At 60.8% G+C, this 19,568-nt stretch overlaps 5 protein-coding genes across 5 annotated transcripts; all 5 read left to right on the top strand.

Moving 5' to 3' along the window:
* Window positions 1–2,177: 2,177 nt before the first annotated feature.
* LSCM1_04141 (uncharacterized protein) lies at window positions 2,178–3,659 on the top strand (the record flags this gene model as incomplete). The annotated part of the gene is made up of 1 exon (XM_067321663.1): window positions 2,178–3,659. One exon carries the CDS (start codon window positions 2,178–2,180, stop codon window positions 3,657–3,659), a length of 1,482 nt encoding a protein of 493 aa, XP_067177894.1.
* A 938-nt stretch (window positions 3,660–4,597) lies between these two features.
* Window positions 4,598–6,382, top strand: LSCM1_04142 (uncharacterized protein; the record flags this gene model as incomplete). The annotated part of the gene is made up of 1 exon (XM_067321664.1): window positions 4,598–6,382. The coding sequence occupies one exon, from the start codon at window positions 4,598–4,600 to the stop codon at window positions 6,380–6,382; it is 1,785 nt and encodes a 594-aa protein (XP_067177895.1).
* A 3,813-nt stretch (window positions 6,383–10,195) lies between these two features.
* On the top strand, window positions 10,196–12,739 carry LSCM1_04143 (uncharacterized protein; the record flags this gene model as incomplete). The annotated part of the gene is made up of 1 exon (XM_067321665.1): window positions 10,196–12,739. One exon carries the CDS (start codon window positions 10,196–10,198, stop codon window positions 12,737–12,739), a length of 2,544 nt encoding a protein of 847 aa, XP_067177896.1.
* A 509-nt stretch (window positions 12,740–13,248) lies between these two features.
* On the top strand, window positions 13,249–13,848 carry LSCM1_04144 (uncharacterized protein; the record flags this gene model as incomplete). Its single annotated transcript, XM_067321666.1, has 1 exon — window positions 13,249–13,848. One exon carries the CDS (start codon window positions 13,249–13,251, stop codon window positions 13,846–13,848), a length of 600 nt encoding a protein of 199 aa, XP_067177897.1.
* A 1,107-nt stretch (window positions 13,849–14,955) lies between these two features.
* Window positions 14,956–18,225, top strand: LSCM1_04145 (uncharacterized protein; the record flags this gene model as incomplete). The annotated part of the gene is made up of 1 exon (XM_067321667.1): window positions 14,956–18,225. One exon carries the CDS (start codon window positions 14,956–14,958, stop codon window positions 18,223–18,225), a length of 3,270 nt encoding a protein of 1,089 aa, XP_067177898.1.
* Between the last annotated feature and the right edge of the window lie 1,343 nt (window positions 18,226–19,568).

Genomic DNA, 19,568 nt, shown 5'->3' on the forward strand with positions numbered 1-19,568 from the left:
CGCCCGCACGCTCGGTGCCATCATACGCGCACACTGAGCACCGAGGCCCTCGCGTGTTGTTGTTGCCCATCTTTGGCTCTCGACCACAAGGGGGATCCACCTCCCCTCGTCCTCTCGCCTCTCGGCCGCCACCACTCCCAGCCTCTCTCTCTCTCTCTCCAGCACCTCCGAGTCTTCTGCGAGGCCTTGGAGGCATTGCCGCACCGTTTACGTCTGCTTCGATCGTCTCGACGATTGGTACACATGTCGATAGCTTACCACCATGTCCACACAATCACTTGTCCTCTTTCTGGCCTTCATCATAGACGGAGCTTCATTCCGCCACTGCCTCTCTACACCTCTGCAATGTCTCCCTCGTCCTCTCTGTCACCGTTTCGCCCTTTCCCTGCTCCCCCCCCACGCCCCTCACTCTCTCCCTCTGCACACGTTGGCGACCGCATCCATTTTGGTGTTGCATCGCTTCTCGTTGTTGACGCACTTTCTTCTAAGGCAGGCAAACGTGTAAGTGTAGGTGTATATATGTGTGTGCTTCTCCTCGCCCACACCAGTGCCGCCGCCGACACACAAGTCACTGCACGTCTTCCATCGGCCCGCCCTCTCTTCATCTCTCCTCTCGGCCTCCCCACGGTGAATTTTTCAATTCGAGGGAAGCGTAAGATGGGAAGAGACGGGAGGAGGAGGAGGAGCGGGGATGTGGCGGTGAGGTGGAAAGAAAGAGAGAAGGGAGGAAGGGGAGCGTCAGTGCAACCGTCAAGCGCACCTTTACCCTTCCCCCCTTCTCTCTCTCTCCACCTCACCGCCACATCCCCGCTCCCCTTCCTCCTCCTCTGTACGATTGACCATCCCCCTCCCCCTTTTTCTCCTCCTCTGTATCACTCATCATTCTTTACTGTATTCCCTGAGTGTGAGTTGCGCGTGCATGTGTATCTCTCTGTGAGTGCGTGTGTGTTGCCGCATTTTCTGTGTTGTTGGTGTCCCTCACTTACATGGAACACCGCTGGAGCTGCAACAACTGTCGACCTCGTCTTCTTTGCTCTCTACGCCTCCAGCAGGTCGCACCACAGTCTGATGCCTTCTGAGATTCAAGTTTTTCACCGCTCGACGCACCACCACAGCCCCACCCACCCCACCGCGCACTTTCTGTATCTTGACTCGCTGCTCACCCACACATACGCACACACCTGAGCCTTCATGAGAGACTCACCGGGTAACCTCATCCGTTCTGCCTGATGCCCCGCACGTCCACTTACAACGACTCATCTTCGATGCATTGTGGTAGGTGGCCCGAGTGCGAGAGCGGAGGCCATATCTGTTCGCGAAAGCGGCGACTGCACCATTGGCCAGCACGCCGTCATCCTGCTCCTCCTTTCCCCGCCCTTTCCCAAAGCCTCATCGCTTGCCTCGCTTCTTTCGTTTTTTTTTTCGGTCCAACCCGCGCCTCTTGCATCCCCTCCCTCCCCCGCCACTTCCCTATATACCTCTTTCTTCCTCTCATGCGCCCACCCAATGCAGAGGTCTAAAGGACACCGCGCATTCACTCCCCACAGCTCGCTCCCTCGCGCGCTCTCTCGCACACACACACATACACACATACACAGGCACCCACCCTCAGTCTGCGGACGGACAGACTCCGTTGGCAGACACACATAAACGCACGCGAACTGCATATGCCGCCTCCTTAGATTTTTTTCGTTCAGACCTTTGCGTAGGCTCGCGCCTCACTCACGCGTGCGTCCGTTACATCCGACCTCAACGCCCCCCCTCTCTCTATCTAGACCGTACATTGGAGTCCTCCCCTCCATCTTCCGTCTCCGCGCACGTCGCCCGAACATCCTCCGTCGAGACCCCTCCCTTCCTCGCTCCCCCAGCCTCCGCAAGCACACGCACACACAGATACGCCTACAGCCGTATTGCCATCCCCAGAGAACGTTGACGTGCGCGTGTGCATTCACCTTGCGCAGTGTGGCTGCTGTCGGAGCGGAAAGACAGGACATAGACATAAAGACAGAGACAGGGAGAGAGGTGAGCACAGAATTGCCCGCTTTGGGGGTGGGGGAGTGACTGGAGGCACTCTACACGTGCTAGCACCCTGGCTGAACGAGTGCCACCGCGCACTCACCCAGGAAAGCGGCCGCCGGCGCACCTGCACCGACCGACACGCCACCTACGGCCTAATAATGTTTCGTCGGCACGTTCCGCTGCTCTTGACGCCCCCAACAGACGTGAATAAAATCTTCGGCACAAGTCGTCGCCGCACACTCCATCAGAAACAGGTGTACAAGCAGCTGAAGAACACAACTATTCAGGAATCGTTCCCCCACCTCGCCGCCTGCTGGGTGGGGCCATGCTGGGGCTCCGTGATGCAGACGCCGAGCAACACATCGCCCGTGTGCATGAAAATGGCGGTGTGGCGCTGCTCTCATTGCTTGCAGGAATTCGAAATGGTCATCGGCCACTTTGTGGACGAGGGCGGCGTGTGCCCGCACTGCCGCAATCCGCAGAAGCAGCTGGGAAGCGTGACGATATACAACGCTCAGGGGGAGTTGGTGACGAAGAAGCCTCAATACATGAAGGCGCCGCGCATGGTTCACTCGAACTATCGTAGCGTGCTCTTCACGAACCCCGACTGGGAGTCGCTGAACATTCAGCCCATGCTTGCGCAGCGCTGGGAACTTGTAGCGGACGAACTCACAAGGAGCAGCAACCGCGACAGCGGTTCGACCACTCCCGAAAAGCACCTACTGCTTGCCTCCCCGAAGATCGATGGTATCCGCTGCATGATCGGGTACAATCAGAAGCTGAAAGAGGTTCAGTTCTTCTCTCGCGGTGGCATCCTTCTCGAGTGCTGCCACGGCCTCGTCGCGCAGCTGCTGCCACTCTTCGAGGAAGACCCGACACTCATGTTGGATGGCGAGCTCTTTGCACCCGAGTGCAACTTTGAGCAGCTCAACGGGCTTGTACGCCGACTCAGCAAGTCGTCGAGCCCGCAAATTAAGGAGGCTCAGGCACGCCTGCTCGAGTACTTCGCGTTTGACATCATGTACAGCGCGCAGCTCTCGTCCAGGACAGCGCCTTTCGACGAGCGCTACCAACTCCTCAAAAAACTCATCCCCGTGTGCGGCGCGAAGCGAATCAGCAATTACGTCCACGACGACACGCGGAAGAAAGTAATCCGCGCGAAGAACGGCAGCGTGGCCACGACGGCCAATGGTGAGGCCGTGAAGATTTACCACGTTCCCGCCGCGCAAGTTCACCCGAGTGAAATGGAGGACGTGCTGAACGAAGCGTGCTCGCAGGGCTTCGAGGGTGTCATGATCCGCCTTCCCACGCTCCCCTACGAGCACGGCAAGCGCAGCTTTGGGCTGCTCAAGTACAAACAAATGCACGACGCGGAGTTTGAGATTGTCGGCTTCATCCCGGGGGAGGGCAAATTCAAGAACGGCCTCGGTGCCTTCGTCTGTCAGACAAAAGACGGCAAACGGTTCAACACACCGCCCAAGATCTCGTACAAGCGCCGCATCGAGCTATGGAAGCAGCGTGAGGAGTACCTTGGCAAGTACCTGACGGTGCAGTACCAGGAGCTTTCCTCGCAGAACGTGCCCCGCTTCCCAGTCGCGAAGGCGGTTCGCGGTAGTAAAGATAGGCGCGATTGGTTGTAAGTGCGGGAGGGAGGAGGAGCTCGAAGGAAACGTGCGCGCATACACACACACACACACACAGCAGCAGCAGCAGCAGCGGCAGTACTCGATGCAAAGGTACGTATGCTGAAGGGAACCCTTTTTTTACGAATGGTGAGAGAAGCGATGAAATGGCGTCAGTGTTTCGGCGCCTCTCCTCTCCCCCTCACTCACCTCCTCCCTCGATGTGTGCGCGTGTACGGTTACCGGACAGGTCAGTGGGCTTGGCGCACTGGGGCCGCCATCCGTCTCCACGATAGAAGCGCCATAGATGCATACCCTCTTCTCTTTTCGCTTTTCGATATTGCTTACTCTCCACGCGTGAGGCGCTGCAGACGAGCGCTTCGCCTGTACATGTGAATGTTCGGCGCGGCTGTGCACTTGGCGCCCGCGCGGCGCCCTTCGGCCGTCGCGGCACGGCAGGGACAGTGAAGAAGAGACAGCGAAGAGACAACGTGAGCTCTCCGCTCATGCGTACACCGTGAAGACAAGGAGAAGAAGAGAGGGGCGAACATGGGGCATGCTTGCTGGTCTGCAAGGCCCACGGGCCACGGGTGACGCGCGTCGGTAGAGGAGATGGAAGTGCGCGTCGCGTCGCGTCGGCATCTCTCTTTTCAGAGACACGCGCGGCGTTTAGCGAGAGAACGGCTCGATGACGTGCGTTTGCCCTGTAAGCATCTGAACCGAATCTGCTTCGGAGCGGCGGTGGCATTCCTCCAATGCCCCTTTGGGCCTGCCCCTCCGCTTTCCAGCCCAGTCTGCGATGCACTGCCCTCTTCTCCTGCGTGCACGCCAATGTCCTGCACCTTTCTTGTCCACTTCCCCCCTCCCCTTACCGCTTTCTCTTTTAGTCCCTGGGACGGATGTGAACGCGTAGCGCTCACGTGCTCCCACCCCACGCCCTCACTGCCTCCTTCTTAATGCTGCTGAATTTCTGCCGGCGTACGCCCATCCCTGCTGACGCCATAGGCCTCTGCGGCGCAGTCGGTAGCGCTGCCCGCGTGTGGCAGAAAAGTTCGGCGGCTGTCGCCGGATTGGGCTGGGCGCCGTGGCTGCCACCGCCGGGCTCTCTTCGTGCTCGCGTTGGTAGATGCGGTAGTACGCCCAGCTCGACGGCACCGCTCTCCAACGCCATTCGCTACGTTTCGCACGTCACCAACGCGGCCAACTTTGAGGCAGAGGTGCTTCAGTCGCAGCAAGCCATCTGCCTTATCTATTACATATCGAATAGTAACTGTTCTGCGTACGTGGCAGTTGCAGAGAAGCTAGTGGACGCGATGAACGCTCAGACAGCAGGGCTGGAGGCATCAGCGTCGACGAGCACTAGCGGCGGCGGCCCAGCGAAGGCGGTATCGCCAGCGCGCACTGCAGAGGTGAAGAGCCCTCCAGTATCGGAAGCCGTCAATGGCGGCGCACCTTCGCTGGCGTCCTCGCTAGTGTCCGCTGCTGCGCTGACGGAGATGCCAAAAAAGATGGAGTGGCTGAAGCTCTGCACGATCAACGCGGATGAAAACCGGAACTTGGCCTCCGCCTTCTCGGTGCAGCGCGCGAAACTCCCGATCACATACTTCGTGCTGCAGGGCACCATTGTCGACAGGGTCGTGGGTCACATCTCTGAGGCGCGGCTGAGCGCCATCCTCATCCGATTCCTCGAGCACTACCAGAAGGAAATGAACGTCGATCTGCTCGCACGGCAGAATACGCTGAGCGAGGCCCGTGGCACCAGTGTCAATCCGCTGCCCTCCGCCGCCACGGCGGACTTGCTCAGTGGAACCTCGACCACGTTCCTGCAGGACAAGATCATGAACGCCCTGGTAGGCGCGGACATGATCCGGCTTCCTGAGGAAGCCGAGAAGCTCGACGGTCTGAGACGCACGTTGCAGGAAGCAAAGAAGAAGGCGCACTCGGAGCTGCAAGAGCTACACAAGCAGCTGGGCATGGACAGGCGCCGCCTCACGGACTGTGAGATGCAGACCCGCTACTTCGACGCCCCACAGTTCCACGCGCTCGGCGTGCTGTGCGCGCTCGAGGCGCTCTATCTCGCACGGTCGCACGCGACGCTAGGCGACGTGGCGCGCATCAACGTAGACTGGGCCCGCCACGCAGTGCAGAGGGACTTCGAGGCCATTCAAGGCGACCCCGCGCTGCGGCGAGTGCTGGCCTTGGTGGACGCCAACCTAGTTCGCGCTGAGCTGCGCACAGCGGCGCTACTGGCGGCACAGGATGCAAAGCGTCTCGGCTGTATTCTAATCGAAGCGAACACGGATGACGCGCGCAGCGTGCAGCGTCGCGACGCCCTAAAAGAGATGGAGGCGCTTATCGCGGACGAGCGTCAGTACTGCGAGGATATGCTCTCCATTATCGACGCCCACATCGACATCCGAGCGCCCAACAGCAGCGCGTTCCCATCGGTTGTCGCGGATCAGTTGTTAGAGCTGCTGAGGAGCAATTTAAAACTCAGTCGAGCCCGCGTCTCGCAGTCAGCGGGCGCTGGGGAGTCTCTTGTGCCGGACCCCGGCAGCACCGAAATGATGCTGAAGGATACGATGGACGGCAAGGCACTCGACATGACTGCGAAGCGCGCGCAGATAGCACAGACCCGAGTACTGCAGGCTCGAACGCTAACCACGTGCCTTCTTCAGCTCTACGCGACAGATCCGAGGAGCCACGACGCGCGATCACGGCTGGCCTCCCTGATGTACTGAGCGGAGGAAGTGTTGCCAAAAGAGGAAGTGAGTCGGCACGGGCCCATGCGCCTGACAGTCAGGGGTATTGCCATACGTCCCGGGGGGAAGGGGGAGGAGGGGGGCGGAGCCCGCAGCGCCCCCCCTCCTCCCTCGTCTCCTCGCTCCTTTGCATCATCTGAAGAAGCGCTGTCGCTGCTGCTCGCTCCTGCCACCCGCCCGCCCGACCGCCCCCCTTCACTATCAACCCTCTCCTTCCTCCGTGCAGCAGAGCATACGCGGCAAAGAAGGGCATAGGCACACGCACACACCACCGCCGTTTGGGCAGCGTCAATGGCTAGAGTGAGCGCGTATGCTTGTACAGTAATTCAGCTCATCAGCGGCCCTCCGGAGGCAAAAGCGGTGCAGAGAGGCGCGGCACGGGCGTCCTGTACCTCTCTCCCTCCCCACCACCACCACTCCTCCATTGCCGCCTGTATCTCTTGCTGAGTCGGCGACGAGTCACTACTCCGCACGCGCAGACTCACCGGCCTGACTGCGCCGTTGCACCAAATCGCCGCCACAGCATCGTGGCCCTCCTGCATGTCGCCCCTTTCCATCCTCCCCTCCTTTCTTTCTCACGCGCCGCCGTATCTTCCCGAATAGGAACAGCAAGACGAACACGAGCGACGACGCGGCCCGCAGCACGGCCATCATGTAACCCACCGCCTACGCCGCTCACGAAAGGCTCTCGCTCCTCGCCTTCGACATCGTCCCACCCATCGGTGGGTTCTCGGCATCACCCGGTCGGTGATGCTTGTAGCGAGCGATCTTGCTCATTCCCTCGGCGCACCTTTCTATGCGTCCCCAAGCGACACAGCGCCGCGCTTTCCGTCCAGCCTGGTACTGGAAGTGTGTCTACGCGGTCGGCACCCACTACTCGTGGCACCTTCGGTCACGCTGCTTAACACCCTGTATTCGGCTAGGGCTTGGCCTCCAGCGAGCATGATGGGTTTGGCAGCTATGCAAGGCGGCGGTGACTCGGCGGAGCAGCGCAACATCCATGACGAAGAACTTGCAACGGGATTCAGCTCTTCGAGCACGCGACACTTGCGTTTGGTCATTGAGCACGCGGTTGTCGGGATGCGGGCGCCAGCAGTCATCTTAAATGCCTTCCCACCGCCGCAGGCCTCTTGTCTCCACGACACTTGCCTGAAGGTGAGCATCGCTATCGCAATGGCGCCAACTTTGGCGCCTCTGATCTCTTCATTGCGCAGTACCCGAAGGCGGCCGCGATTGGCCCGCTGCTGTTGACGGCCTGTGTGACGATGAAGCTGAGTCTCTATCTTGATGCGTGGATGGTGGTCTACGTGATCCGGCTCTTCTCAGCGATCGCCACGGAGACGGCAACGCGGTGCGTTTGCTCACGGTCGTGCAATATCTGCATGATGAAGCTGCTGTCAGGCGGTGACCATTTCGAGGACCCTCTCCGTACGCTCGCGAACGAGGCGATGGAGGTTGGGCCACTTTTTGCGCTCTTATCGGCGCCCCTCCCCCACCCCCTGCTCCTCGCCTCTCGGTGCACTCTACGGCGATCGGGAGCACGACGACGGGCCCGACGGACGACGTTTCCTGCTTCTGCCCCCCCCACACACACACACATACACACGCGCACTCACAGACAGCAACACAGCAGCAGAGGGCGCAGCGGGGCCAATGTGCGCCACCGCTCTCTTGTACGACGTCTCTGCCGTCGAGAACGCGCGGAAGGGGAAGATCGAGCAGCTAATAGAGCTGGGGATGGGTCTGCGCATCAGAGGAGAAGTCATTAACGTGGTAATGGAGATGCTCCAGCTGATGGGGCAGGTCGTGCGTTGCTTTCTGCGGCGCCATCACCCCTCTGCTCCGATCGACGGCACTTCGTGTTCTATGGAGGAGCCCTCCCATGGAACCTGAGTGCGGCGAAGAAGCGGGGCGCGCACAAGACGCTCAGCGGGCACGTTGAGGCCACGGGGCGCGAGCAATGCGACACTGTCAGAGCGCACTCGGCGTAGGTTGCTCCGCTCTTCCCCTGTCGGCAGAAAAGAGCAACCTTGGTGTCAGATGGTCGGGTAGAGTATTTCGCGTCGCTCATCTTCGCCGCGAACCTGTGGCGGGCACGCCGAGGAGCTCGAGGTCTTGCGCGCTCGCCACAAGCTGACGATGGCCGCGCTTGTGTTTGTGCGCGAGCCCGGTCGAGGCCGTTCACGCGAGTACGGCGCGGCCGAGCAGCACGATGATCGGCTCCGTCGTAAACTTTTTTGCCACCTCGGTGGGCCACTTGGGGGCGGAGGCGATTGCGTTGCCGCGACGCATCTCAACTCTCTGTCGGATAATTTCTTCTCCGCTCATAAGCGGTCTTCAGTGTCGCCTGCGTGGGCTGCCACCTGTCCGCCCGCAAGCGGTTCAGCACCCGACGGTGCAGGCAGCGGAGACGACGGTAAGCGAAATCCAGTGGCGCACCTTCGCTACCTCATCAACTGCTTCGTAGGCGTCGTTGCCTCACCGGTGAGGAGGAGCCAGTCCCTCGGCAAGAAGATCTTTCTGATGCGCTGCGCGAGGAGTGCCAAGCAGGCGCCGAGGGCACTGCTCAAAGGTGCAGCAAGCCGCGGAGCCTAGCCGTGTGTCTACGTGCGGTGGGGCGTGAAGGCGGCAGTGAGATGGTTACCACCACAGCAACTGCGTTGGTGCTCCATAGACTGAAGCAAAGTAGCGCCGGCGATGGGTCGGCCGCACCGTCGGTGGCGTCGCTGTCGGTGAACGACCACATCGCACCATCGCCACGCTGAGCGTGCTGAACGGTGAGCTCGATGGCATGCGGGTCTTGCTAAAGCAGCCCAAGGGGTCAGTCATGCCCATGCGTGGCGCCCTCAAAGCGAACTCAAAGGGCTCCGCGGTGAATAGCATCTGCATCGCTGTCGCTGTCGTGGTAAGCTTCTAGTGTGGCCTGTCAGAAACGGCGTGAGAGAGCGGAGTGTCTCACGTCTGCGTCGCTGGAGGTGTTCGGCAACGCCCTGTAACAGCTGTCGCGCCGCTTTGAAGAAATGCTGCAGCGCCTGCAGGGTAGGGAGGGAGAAGCCGTAACTGTTCATGCGCTCCCAACAGTCACGCATGCAGCGGCGTCCTTTCGAGAAGATTTTTTTCTGTCCATCGCTCTCCCTTCCCTCCCTTCTCTCTGTGGTGGCATGGACTGGTGCATGCGCTCCGGACGGAGATGGAAAGGGGAGTCGGTCCAGATCTCGGCGACTCGTGAAAAAAAGCTGCGACATCGCTGCCTACACACACACACACACACCGGCAGCCTCCTCGACTTCGTTAAGTAGGCACGGGCGTCTCTCTGCGCAGGTAGGCTCGCGTCTGGTCTGCCACCGATTCGCATCGCTCTCTCGAGGGTGTGTTGCATCTCGTCGCGCGTGATCCCCTCACTGGACTATCGGCACAAACAGGGGGAAGGGGGCGTGGAGGGCAAGGCGCAAGAACAAAACAAGCGAGAACAGATACTGTCGGGCGATCTCTCCTACTACGGTCCCACTACCACCACCTCTCTCCCTCCCTTTCTCTGGCCACACGGCATCCTCCGCCGCCCCCCACCCCACCCACACACACACACACGCCAACCCTTCCCATCACCATGACACACACATACGTATGCACGCACTGAGAAGTGGCGTGGCACCCCTGCGGCACTCGAAGCTGTCAAAGGGAACGTGGCAGCATAGCAGCAACGACCACTCACCGTAGGACAGATTTGCGGCGGAGAGAAAAAAGGCGAGCACGCCGGCAACGCCGCTTGCTCCCAGGCAGAGGTCCATCGTCATGCCCCCCTTCAGTGGCAGAAAGAAGAAGCAGCAGCTGCAGGCAAAGCGACAGCGCAAGCGGGATGAGGAGGAGCGCTCGAAGGCCCACGACCGGGAGCGGGAGAAGCTGCGCGAGAAGCTTATGGAACGCGGTGAGGATGCTGCCGAGGAAGTCCTCGACGCTATCTTGCGCGAGCGAGCAACTCTGCGCGGCGGTGGTGAAGCGGCAAGCAGGTCCCATAGCAGTGAGTCATCGAAGGACTCGAACAGCGGATGTGGGCTCAAGATACGGCGGGGCGGGCCCGCAACGATGATGTACAGCGCCGACCGCCATCATGGAGTGCGCAGCGTTTTCGTCAAGGAATCGGCCGCTGCCATCGTTGCCCGTAAGCAGCTAAGCTATCAGCCGATCCCGTGTCGCACAACGATGCCACCAACAGGGATCACGTTTGGGGAGTGGTTCACCTTTCCCTCCTCGGCCTCCTCACCCACAGCAGCTGTGTCGTCGACGTCGGCGTGCGCGAACTCCAAGCGAGGGGGCTCTGGGGACGCCGGGCACGGGGCCCGAGTGAGTATGGAAGAGAAGCTCGCCGCCATCGCGGAGGAGCAGCAGCGCCGCTTGGAGCGCCCGTTGGTGACGTCCTCCGGAGACGCGCTCGGCGGCGTGAGTGGAAGCACCTTCTTCCCGTTTGCGGTGGAACTGCCCTCGCGCGGCTGGCACGTGGAACCTGGAGGCAGCGCGGTGATGGAAGACGCATGCACAATCGTAGCTCCTGCGGATGGCCTTTCAACCCCACTGCAGTCGAGCCGACCGACAAGAGCAGCTCCGCAGGAAGCTGTGGGCGACTCCGCCAGCCTTTCACCAGCAGGCGGGCAAGACGCGGCGGCGTGCACGGGTGACTGCAGCCCACGCCAGAGAGAGGCCGGTGGCGTAGACAGCATCAAAGTTGACTCCGCCGCCGCAAAGGGCCCTCAAGACGGTGCGCGATCCATCAAGGGCATCGAGGAGAAGCGGTTCAGTCTCTACACGGACTGCGTGGACGCCTACCCTTTTCCTGTGGCGCTTGCGGGTCTCGAGGTGAGCGCCTACGAGCGGAATTTGGAGGTGTGGCAGCAGCTCTGGCGCACTGTCGAGATGAGCGACGTCCTCGTCATCGTGGCTGATGCGCGGTACCCCATAATTCACGCTCACCTCGGTCTTCTTACCTATGTCGCCAAGGAGCAGCGCAAGTCATGCGTTTTTCTCTTGAACAAGGAAGACCTCGTCCCGGCCTCTACTCTGCGGTGCTGGCAGCGGTTCCTGTATCGGTACTTAGATGACCTGGGCTTCTCCGTCGAGCCGCCGGACGCAGCGGCGCAGCCGGAAGAAGAGGATATCGAGTCGCGCAACAGCGAGGGCTCTGCTCACAAACGTGTCTCAATGGGGCGTATTGTACTGCGCACCTTCACCACGAACCCGCTGCCGGAAACGGCGGAGCGACGCGACAGTGATATGGACGTGGCGCGGCGGCAGAAGAGTCGGAAGGCGAATGCGCACATGTACGAGAGGCTGCGCACTGGTCGGCTAAACGTGGCAAAGCAGCTCCGCAGCGGAAAGCGCGGCGCTGCGGACGGCAGCGACGACGAGGAGAGCGAAGAGAATGAGGAGCTCCGCTACGGCACGACGGAGGTCTTTGTGGGCATGCAAGCCGCTCAGCGCTCGCTTCAGCAAGATCGCCGCGCCTACAAGGAGCTCGAGGTGGTCGCTGACAAGATCACCGATCTGTTGGCGACCTGTCGCCGCTTGGGCACTTCCTCGCGTGCGGCGGCGCAGGGGGCAAATATTGCGGCCCCTTTGTCGTCGCCGGGGTACGCGACGTCGTCGCTGCCGTGTGCGCCGCCGCACGCGGCACCCAAGAAAGGCTACAGGAAAGGTGACGACTCGGGAGACGAGAAGAGCGATGACGCGGTGGAGGACCGGCCTCGGGACAGCCCTTCGTACCTCCACATCGGCTTCATTGGCCACCCCAACGCTGGCAAATCTTCCCTGCTGAACTGCATTCGTGGCACAAAGGTGGTCTCGGTGAGCCCCACGCCAGGCCACACGAAGCATATTCAGACCATCCCGGTCCCTGAAGAGAACCTGACCCTGGTCGACAGCCCTGGTCTGGCCCTTCCCGTCTTTGGTGTGCCCCGCCCGCTACAGGCGGTCCTTGGCACGCATCAGATCGCCCAGACACGCGACCCGCAGACGAGCATCAGCTTCCTTGCGGCGTACTTGCCGATCGAGAAGCTGTACGGACTGCAGCGGCCCGAATACGCGGTGCAGGAGAGTGGCTGGAGCTCATACGAGCTGTGCGAAGCGTACGCAAAGAAACGGGGTCTCTTCATTAAGCATGGCAAGGGCACCCTTGATGTTCACCGTGCTGCCATCGCCCTTCTGCAGGAGGCGTACGAAGGTCGGCTTGCCATCTTCTACGCACCGCCGGAGCTGAACGTTCTGCAATCCGCGTGGTATCGCGAGCGCATTCGCCCATACCTCCTGCTCTCGGTATTCAAGCCCGCGCTCCTTGGCAGCTCGTAACATCAGCGAAGCGCACAGCAATCGAAAGTCCGGCTGACGGGTATCGAAGGCATGACCCTCCGCCGTGTACGCCTGTGATGTGCACGGCGCCTTATGTGCTCGGCGGGTACCCGCACACCTCCGCCCTCATGGGTGCCGTTGGCCACTTCCTCGCACTTGCGCAAACAGACCCCTTCGCCGCGGTAGCGGGTGGCGCTGCTCTTGTCAGCACTGAAAAAGGGGAGGGACGGAGGTGAATGCTAGCTGCGTACGAGAGGCAGCCCTCTCGGTGTCTGGTCGTAGCACACATCACACCTGCATACATATAGATATGTATGTATCTCTGCGTTGGTCTGCATCGCTCACTCTCTTCTCTCCTCTCCTCTCCCCGCCCCTCCGCTTCTCCCCCGTGGGCGATGCGTGCACCTCACAATCCACCCAGTCCTTCACATCACGGCCATCTCCCCCTATTTCTGCCAACTGCTCCCTCACCTGTGCCCTATCCACACACATACGCACGCGCATACAGAATGAAGGCTATTCTGGAGAAGCACACCTTTACAGATGACTACGTCAGTCCGCGTGGCATTCCAAAGGTCGCCTTTATCGAAAGTGTGGCCGAGCTGGTCAAGTCCAGCGGCGACAGCGCCGAGACGCTGCTCAAGAGGTTCAGTGAGCAGTACAGTAAGTACAAACTTGCCGAGCACCGACTGATCCGCACGACGGCGAACCTTGAGGCAAAGATACCGGACATCAAAAAAACGCTGCAGACCCTCGAGTATCTGCGGACGTCGCTGGTGGCAGAGAACGGCGGCACAGGCTTCACAACGAACTACGGGTTGACGGAGAGCGTCTTCTGCCAGGCACAGGTGCCGCCGCAGAGAACAGTGCACCTGTGGCTGGGCGCGAACGTCATGGTCGAATATACCTTCGAAGAGGCCACGCAGCTGCTGGAGCGCAACTTGAGGAGAGCCAGCGAGAATCTCGCAGCGACGCAGGAAGATCTGGCGTGGCTGCAGGAGCAGCAGACAATCCTTGAGGTGAACACCTCTCGCGTGTACAACTACGATGTAGTGGAGCGTCGTAAGAAAAGCGAGGAAGAGGCAAAGAGCGGATTGATGGTGCAGTAATGGCGTGCCGCTTCATCGTTTTCAGCTCCTCTATGTCTCTCACTTACTGGCCCAGTCACGCATGCGACGTCTCTGCCCTTGACGGACGTGAAGATGTGAGATGTCACGGAGCCTTTCCCTCGCATAGATTCCTGGGTCGGGCCGAGCTAGTGCGAGGCGCTAAAGAAAGAAACGGGGCGGATGCCGGGAGTCCGACGGTGCGCGTGCATGCGTGCGGCTTTGGTAATGTTACGTGTCCGAAGCGTTTCTCTTCAACCTCTCTCTTCCCCTCCTACTTGCCCACCTCACCCCTACCCTGTCCTCCTCCATGCCTGCCCATGCGTGCGCGTGCACATGAACGCATCTCAAAGCTGCATGCCCTTCTTCCGCAACGGTGGCATTCTGTCTTGGCGCGCGTGTGTATCTGGGTGCATTTGGTTCTTGTCGTCGTGAGGTGAAGGTGAGTGTGGTTAGGTTGCTCGTGTGCGAACGGGCTGCTAAGCATAAGTGCCATCACCACAGCCGCAAATCTCGTGCGTACTCTGTCCCCCCTCAGGGGAGAGGGGGAAGACTTGCCCAGTTTTGTGCATCTCGCGCATCCAGCAAAGGGGGTACGTCTGCGTGTGTGCTAGCGCGGGCGGCCAAGAGCTGGAAGGGTGGATTAGGGGCACCTGCTGCACGCGTCAGCGGGCTGGGAGAGAGGGGAAGTCGGAGGAGTGGCAACGGACCTTTTTTTGCCTGTATCTCGTCCTCCTCCTCCTCCTGCACGGGGCACATATTTCTCTTCGCCACGGGCGCATTCTCCTGGGCTCTCTGTTGGTGGAGCCGCATGGGTCGGCACAGCGTTCGGTGCTGTACCGACTCGGGAGGAGAAAAAAAAGACTAGCGCAGTGAGAGCAGGAGCACGCGCACGTACCCATGCATGTGGGGCTTGTGCTCGTACTGGCTACGCGTGTGATCCGCCGCACTGTTGCTGAGGCACAGTCAATGCTCTGCGGGAAGCAAGGAATGATGCTGCCGCCTTCCCCCTCCCTTCATTCGTTTCCTCTCTCTCTCATCTCATCGCCGCTGTTGCTCCCCGCACAGGCTTTAGTCCACTAACACCAGCTCACCCACATCCCGACCACAATGAAGTTGTCACCAGTGGTGCTGCATGTGAGCTGTTATCCTCGCATTCACGGCTGCCGCGCTGCTGCTGGCGGTGTTGCTGATGTGTTGCGGCGTTGCGCACGGCCAGTGGCTCCTGCCCAAGCCTCGAGGGTACTGTTTGGTTTGGGTATGAGGCCGCCATCGGAAGTGTCGGGGGAACACCTCACCTCCTCCTCTGCCTTGATCGTGCAGTGGCAGCAGCGGCGCCAGGTGTGCTCTGAGGCCCCTGCTTCAGCGCTGCGATCGCAGATGATGATGACCAGTGAGGCGGTAGCGGATGAGCGGCTCAGTAACAGCCATCTGGCCGCCTCGCCAGGGTCGCCAACCACACCTACGCTGTTCCCCTCCAACGCCAGCACGCCGGGCTCGACTGCTGACGCATTGGAAGCCTCGCTTGTGGCACAGCTACAGAGGCTCGCAAAGGAGCACCAAGTTAAGTCGAAGAGCCGCAGCGGCGAGGTGGTGGTGGATAGCGGTGGCACGGCGGCGGATATGCCGGTGGCGTCGGCAGCGTCGGCTTGTGGTACGGCCGATCTCGTGAGCCGCGTTAACGTGGTCCCTGACAAGAATCGGGACGACACCACTGTCGCTCCTGCACACGACGATAAACCAGCCTGGCAGCGAGGACTGCAGTTGGTGCAGACCACCTCGTGCGCCACTGTGGCGGTCATGGAGTGGCTCTTGTTTGTCTGTGTGCGTAGTAGCCAAGCAACGACTGAGGCGACCGGCTTGCCTGCCAAGGCACCCTTGGAGGTGTGCGAAGGCGTCTACAACGCTTGGAGGGCGCTGCATCGAGCGCAGATGCCGGAGAGCGACGCTGAAGCAACTACAACGGGTGAAGTCAAGGCTACTGCACCGTCAAGGACGGCACATAGGCTACCAGCGTCCTCGCCGCTGGCGTTGGGCTCGCCTTCGCCGAGCCAAGTGCATCTGTCTCGCCACCGTTCCCCTTTCAGTCCCAAAGGTATTCACCATCACTACGCCACTCATCTCCTGCGTGAGTTTCACAGCTCTCAGACCGCCGCCGCGTCGTGCAAGGCCATGCGCAAGGACAGCAGCGGCAGCCATGGCTACGGCGGTAATTATAAAGCACCGGGAACCACCAAGAGTTCTGACGCAGCTTGGGCGGCGTCGATGCATCGCGCGCACTACCTGCTTCATCGGGTGCTAGAAGTTCTTCTCGTGCACCTCCCACAAGATGAGGTAGCCGCAGCTGGGACACTAGCCGCGAAGGTGGGGGAAGAGACGTACGACGCGGAAGGCGCGCGCTCGCGGAAGAGCGGAACGGGCCAACCTCCTCTGCGCCCGACTACTGCTTTGCTGGTGCTGGAAGCGGCGCGCCACGTGGCGCGGCTGCGTCGGCAATCGTCAATGCTGAGCAACATTGGCTCGTCTCCCAACTTCGCCCTCCTGTCTTGCCTGTGGGAGACAGCGCATGACTGCGGTTTACCGCAGAACGCACCGGTGGCATCATCGTCTCGAGCGCACTCCGCTCTCGCGGTGGTGGCGCGTGAGGCCTTCGAGGCTATCATGCGAAGCTCAGCGACGGCGGAAATGCGGACACCCACAGGCGCGTCGCCGCAAGAGCAACACCGTCGCCTGCAGGATATCGCTCTGGTCCTGTATATGGGGTTTCTCGCGACTATCTGTGCTCTTCCTATGCCAGAGAGCTGCCTTGAGCCTGAGCTGCAGAGCATTGAATGTTTCGTGCTAGCTGGCTCATCGACAGCGCGCCAGCTCAGTTCGGCTTCGCAGCAGCAGCAGACGCTCCACCGTCTGCCACCGAGGTCCCTCGTCAGTGACGATCAAGCAACTGATGGTGACGAAGGGCCTGTATCCGCTGCAGCAGCGGTCGCGGTAGCTGCCGGTGTGCGTTGGCTTCTGGCTACGTATCTAAGCCCGTTATCGCCGCCTTTGGAGACAACTCCAGAGCCAAGAGCGGAAGCGCGCCGCCGCCAGAGGGAGTTTGTGCGCGATGCCGTGATGGCTGCGCTATGCCGACCGAGGAAACAGCTTACGTCGAGCAGTCAAGAGCCTCCTTCAGCTGCCCCCGCCCACAACCAAGATGCGGATGTCGCGCCGTCACGTGCCCCTGCCTTCGCGCTACCGTGGTGTGCATGGATGCTGCGTGTGCTCATTCACGATGATGCTCTTCAGCGACAAAAGCATGAGTCGGGTACGGCATCTTTGGAAGATGTGCCACGCAGCGGCACCGGCGAGATGTCGACCTTGGCACTGGCGAGTCGCCTGGTCATGGAACTACGGCGTCACTCTCAAGCGACTCTCGTCTGTGACCGGAGCTCGTGGTTCAAGGATCATCGTCAGCATCGCCACGCCAAGCTGGGGCGTCGGCTGCAGCAGATAGTTTGGGCAGTTTTGCTCGACGCCGCGGTCCGAGGCCAACTTGGTATCGCTGACTCTTGCAGCGCTCCTGCTAAGAATAGCCTTGCGACGCCCCACTGCGCACAGGCGGGTCCTCATCCCCACCGCGGTGTGCCCGCCGTATTGCAGAGGCTGTGCCGACCTCATTACGACAAGACGCAGTGGCGCCACCCGTCGGTCAACCTCTACATGCGGCTTCTCGATCAGTGGGGAGAGTCAGCGCAAGTGCGGCAGGTATTCGCAACAGTTGCGCGGCGCGAGCGTGAGTGGCAGTTGGAGGTGCAGAAGGCTGTGCTGGAAGAGCGGCGGGTACTTGTCACTCTCGGGGAGGAGGCCGGTGGCGATGGCAAGGATAGCGTCGCAAGCGCAGGTGGAAGCGGCGTAGGGGAGAGCGGCGCGGCGGAAGCTCGAGTGGCGCGGGCCTTCCGTCGCTATCGCCCCGCTCTCCACCTCCGGTCGTGCCTTATCACGCTGCGACACTGCGGCTGCCCCACACGAGCGCTCGCGGTGCTATGGGAAGAGTCAACAGATGCTGGCGATGTGAATGTGGGAGACAGCGGCGCCCCTGTCACTGTGGCACAAGCGAAACTCGCAGGAGAGGTGCTGCAGTACATGATCTGCTCGCTGCACGTTTCGGAGCGCAGGCTGCGCGCACCTTCGGCTGATGACGGCCCTGAGGCAAGCCAGGCGCGCAAGACTATCGAGGTGGATGGCCTTCCTTTGACGCGGTGGGTGGCGTGGATGCACAGGTCCTGTGTGCCGGCGTTAGCGCGCCTATACCAATCAGCTGGGCTGGAGGAAGAGTGGGAACAGCTAAGGCTCGGGCGCGCGTACACCACAGAAACGGAGAGAGCTATGAGAGCGTGACAGGTGGAGCGGACTGTTACGCAGTAGTCGCACTTTCGCCTCGTTAGACAGACGCGTACGCTAAGGAGGAGAGCAGGAGAGAAAGAGAGCCATTCGTGGACACGATGGTTCGCGAAAACATGACAGCGATGCAGCTTCCTCTCTGCACACGCACCCCCCTCAACAGGACAGCTGTGCGCGCGCGTAGCTATGATTACGTTGGGGGGAGCCAACACGTGGACAGGCACACGGGCACGGATGCTAGCACGTCTATAACCCATGGGCACAGCTGCATCTTTGTCGTGAACAAAAAAAAAGACTGCGTTCAGCAGCATAAAGCTCCTATATGCGTGCGTGCACGTATGTTTGCGAGCGAGTGCGTTGCGTCTCGTGTCTTGCATATTCATGTGCCTAGGTGCGGTTCACGGTGAGCATGCTGGCAAGCCCTGTCCGCCGCGTCTGTTGGTAGGCTTGGCAGAGGTAGTCCCTGACTCATTCGACGTCTAGATAGAGCGCACGAAGGCGTGGGGAGGAGAGTGAATGATGAGATCGAAGAGCATGCGTGCATGTATGTGTGGCAAGCAGGGTCGGTGGCGGTGTGTGTGTGTGTCTCCTTTCCTCGACACTGCTGTTGTCGGCTGTCATGGTCCCCCGATGCCGCGCTGAGTGCGCGTGAGCGTTTGCGCAGGCAGTGTGAGAGCGACACGGGTGCGCCCCAGGCTGCGAAGCATCGGTCTTCAGAGAGAGAGGCAAACGATTTGAACACCACCCATGTGCCCCCCCCATTGCCTAATAAGCGGGCGCTTACTGGCTTCACGTGCACAGTCGAGGCGTACCGAGCGACGCACGAGCCCTTCCTCCCCACCTTCCACCTGACGGCTGAATGCTGATGAACGCGTGAGGGCTCCACAGAAAGTACTACTGAAAAGTCCTCCCGGAGGCTCTCTCGATCTGCACCATTCCCTCCCCCCTTCGGCTACGGCTGTGCAGCCTCTCCACTTCTTCTCTCCGCGTCGCGTGCTTGCATCTCGCCGCTGCTCCTTCGGCCAGTGGCGTCGCCAACGGAGCCGTATCACCACTTTTCCCCTTTGCTGTGCCCATCTGGGCTTTTCCCCTACTCTCTCGAGCAGCCACCTTTTCAGAGCACCGCCACACACATACACACAACGTCGCCGCGACGGGACGTGTACTCAGGTAACGGAAGGCTGCTTGTCTGAATTGGGACGGCTTTCTCGTCGTGCATCTTCGCCCGCTGGCGGCACCCTCACCGCTTCACGCGCCGTCGCATCTCCGTTAGTCTTCCGCTCGGCTGTGTGTGTGTGTGTGCCCCCTCCCTCCCTCTCTGCGGCCCACACGTCGGGTGG

The sequence above is a fragment of the Leishmania martiniquensis genome, chromosome 26 (genome assembly GCF_017916325.1).
Source record: "Leishmania martiniquensis isolate LSCM1 chromosome 26, whole genome shotgun sequence".
Classification (NCBI taxonomy): domain Eukaryota; phylum Euglenozoa; class Kinetoplastea; order Trypanosomatida; family Trypanosomatidae; genus Leishmania; species Leishmania martiniquensis.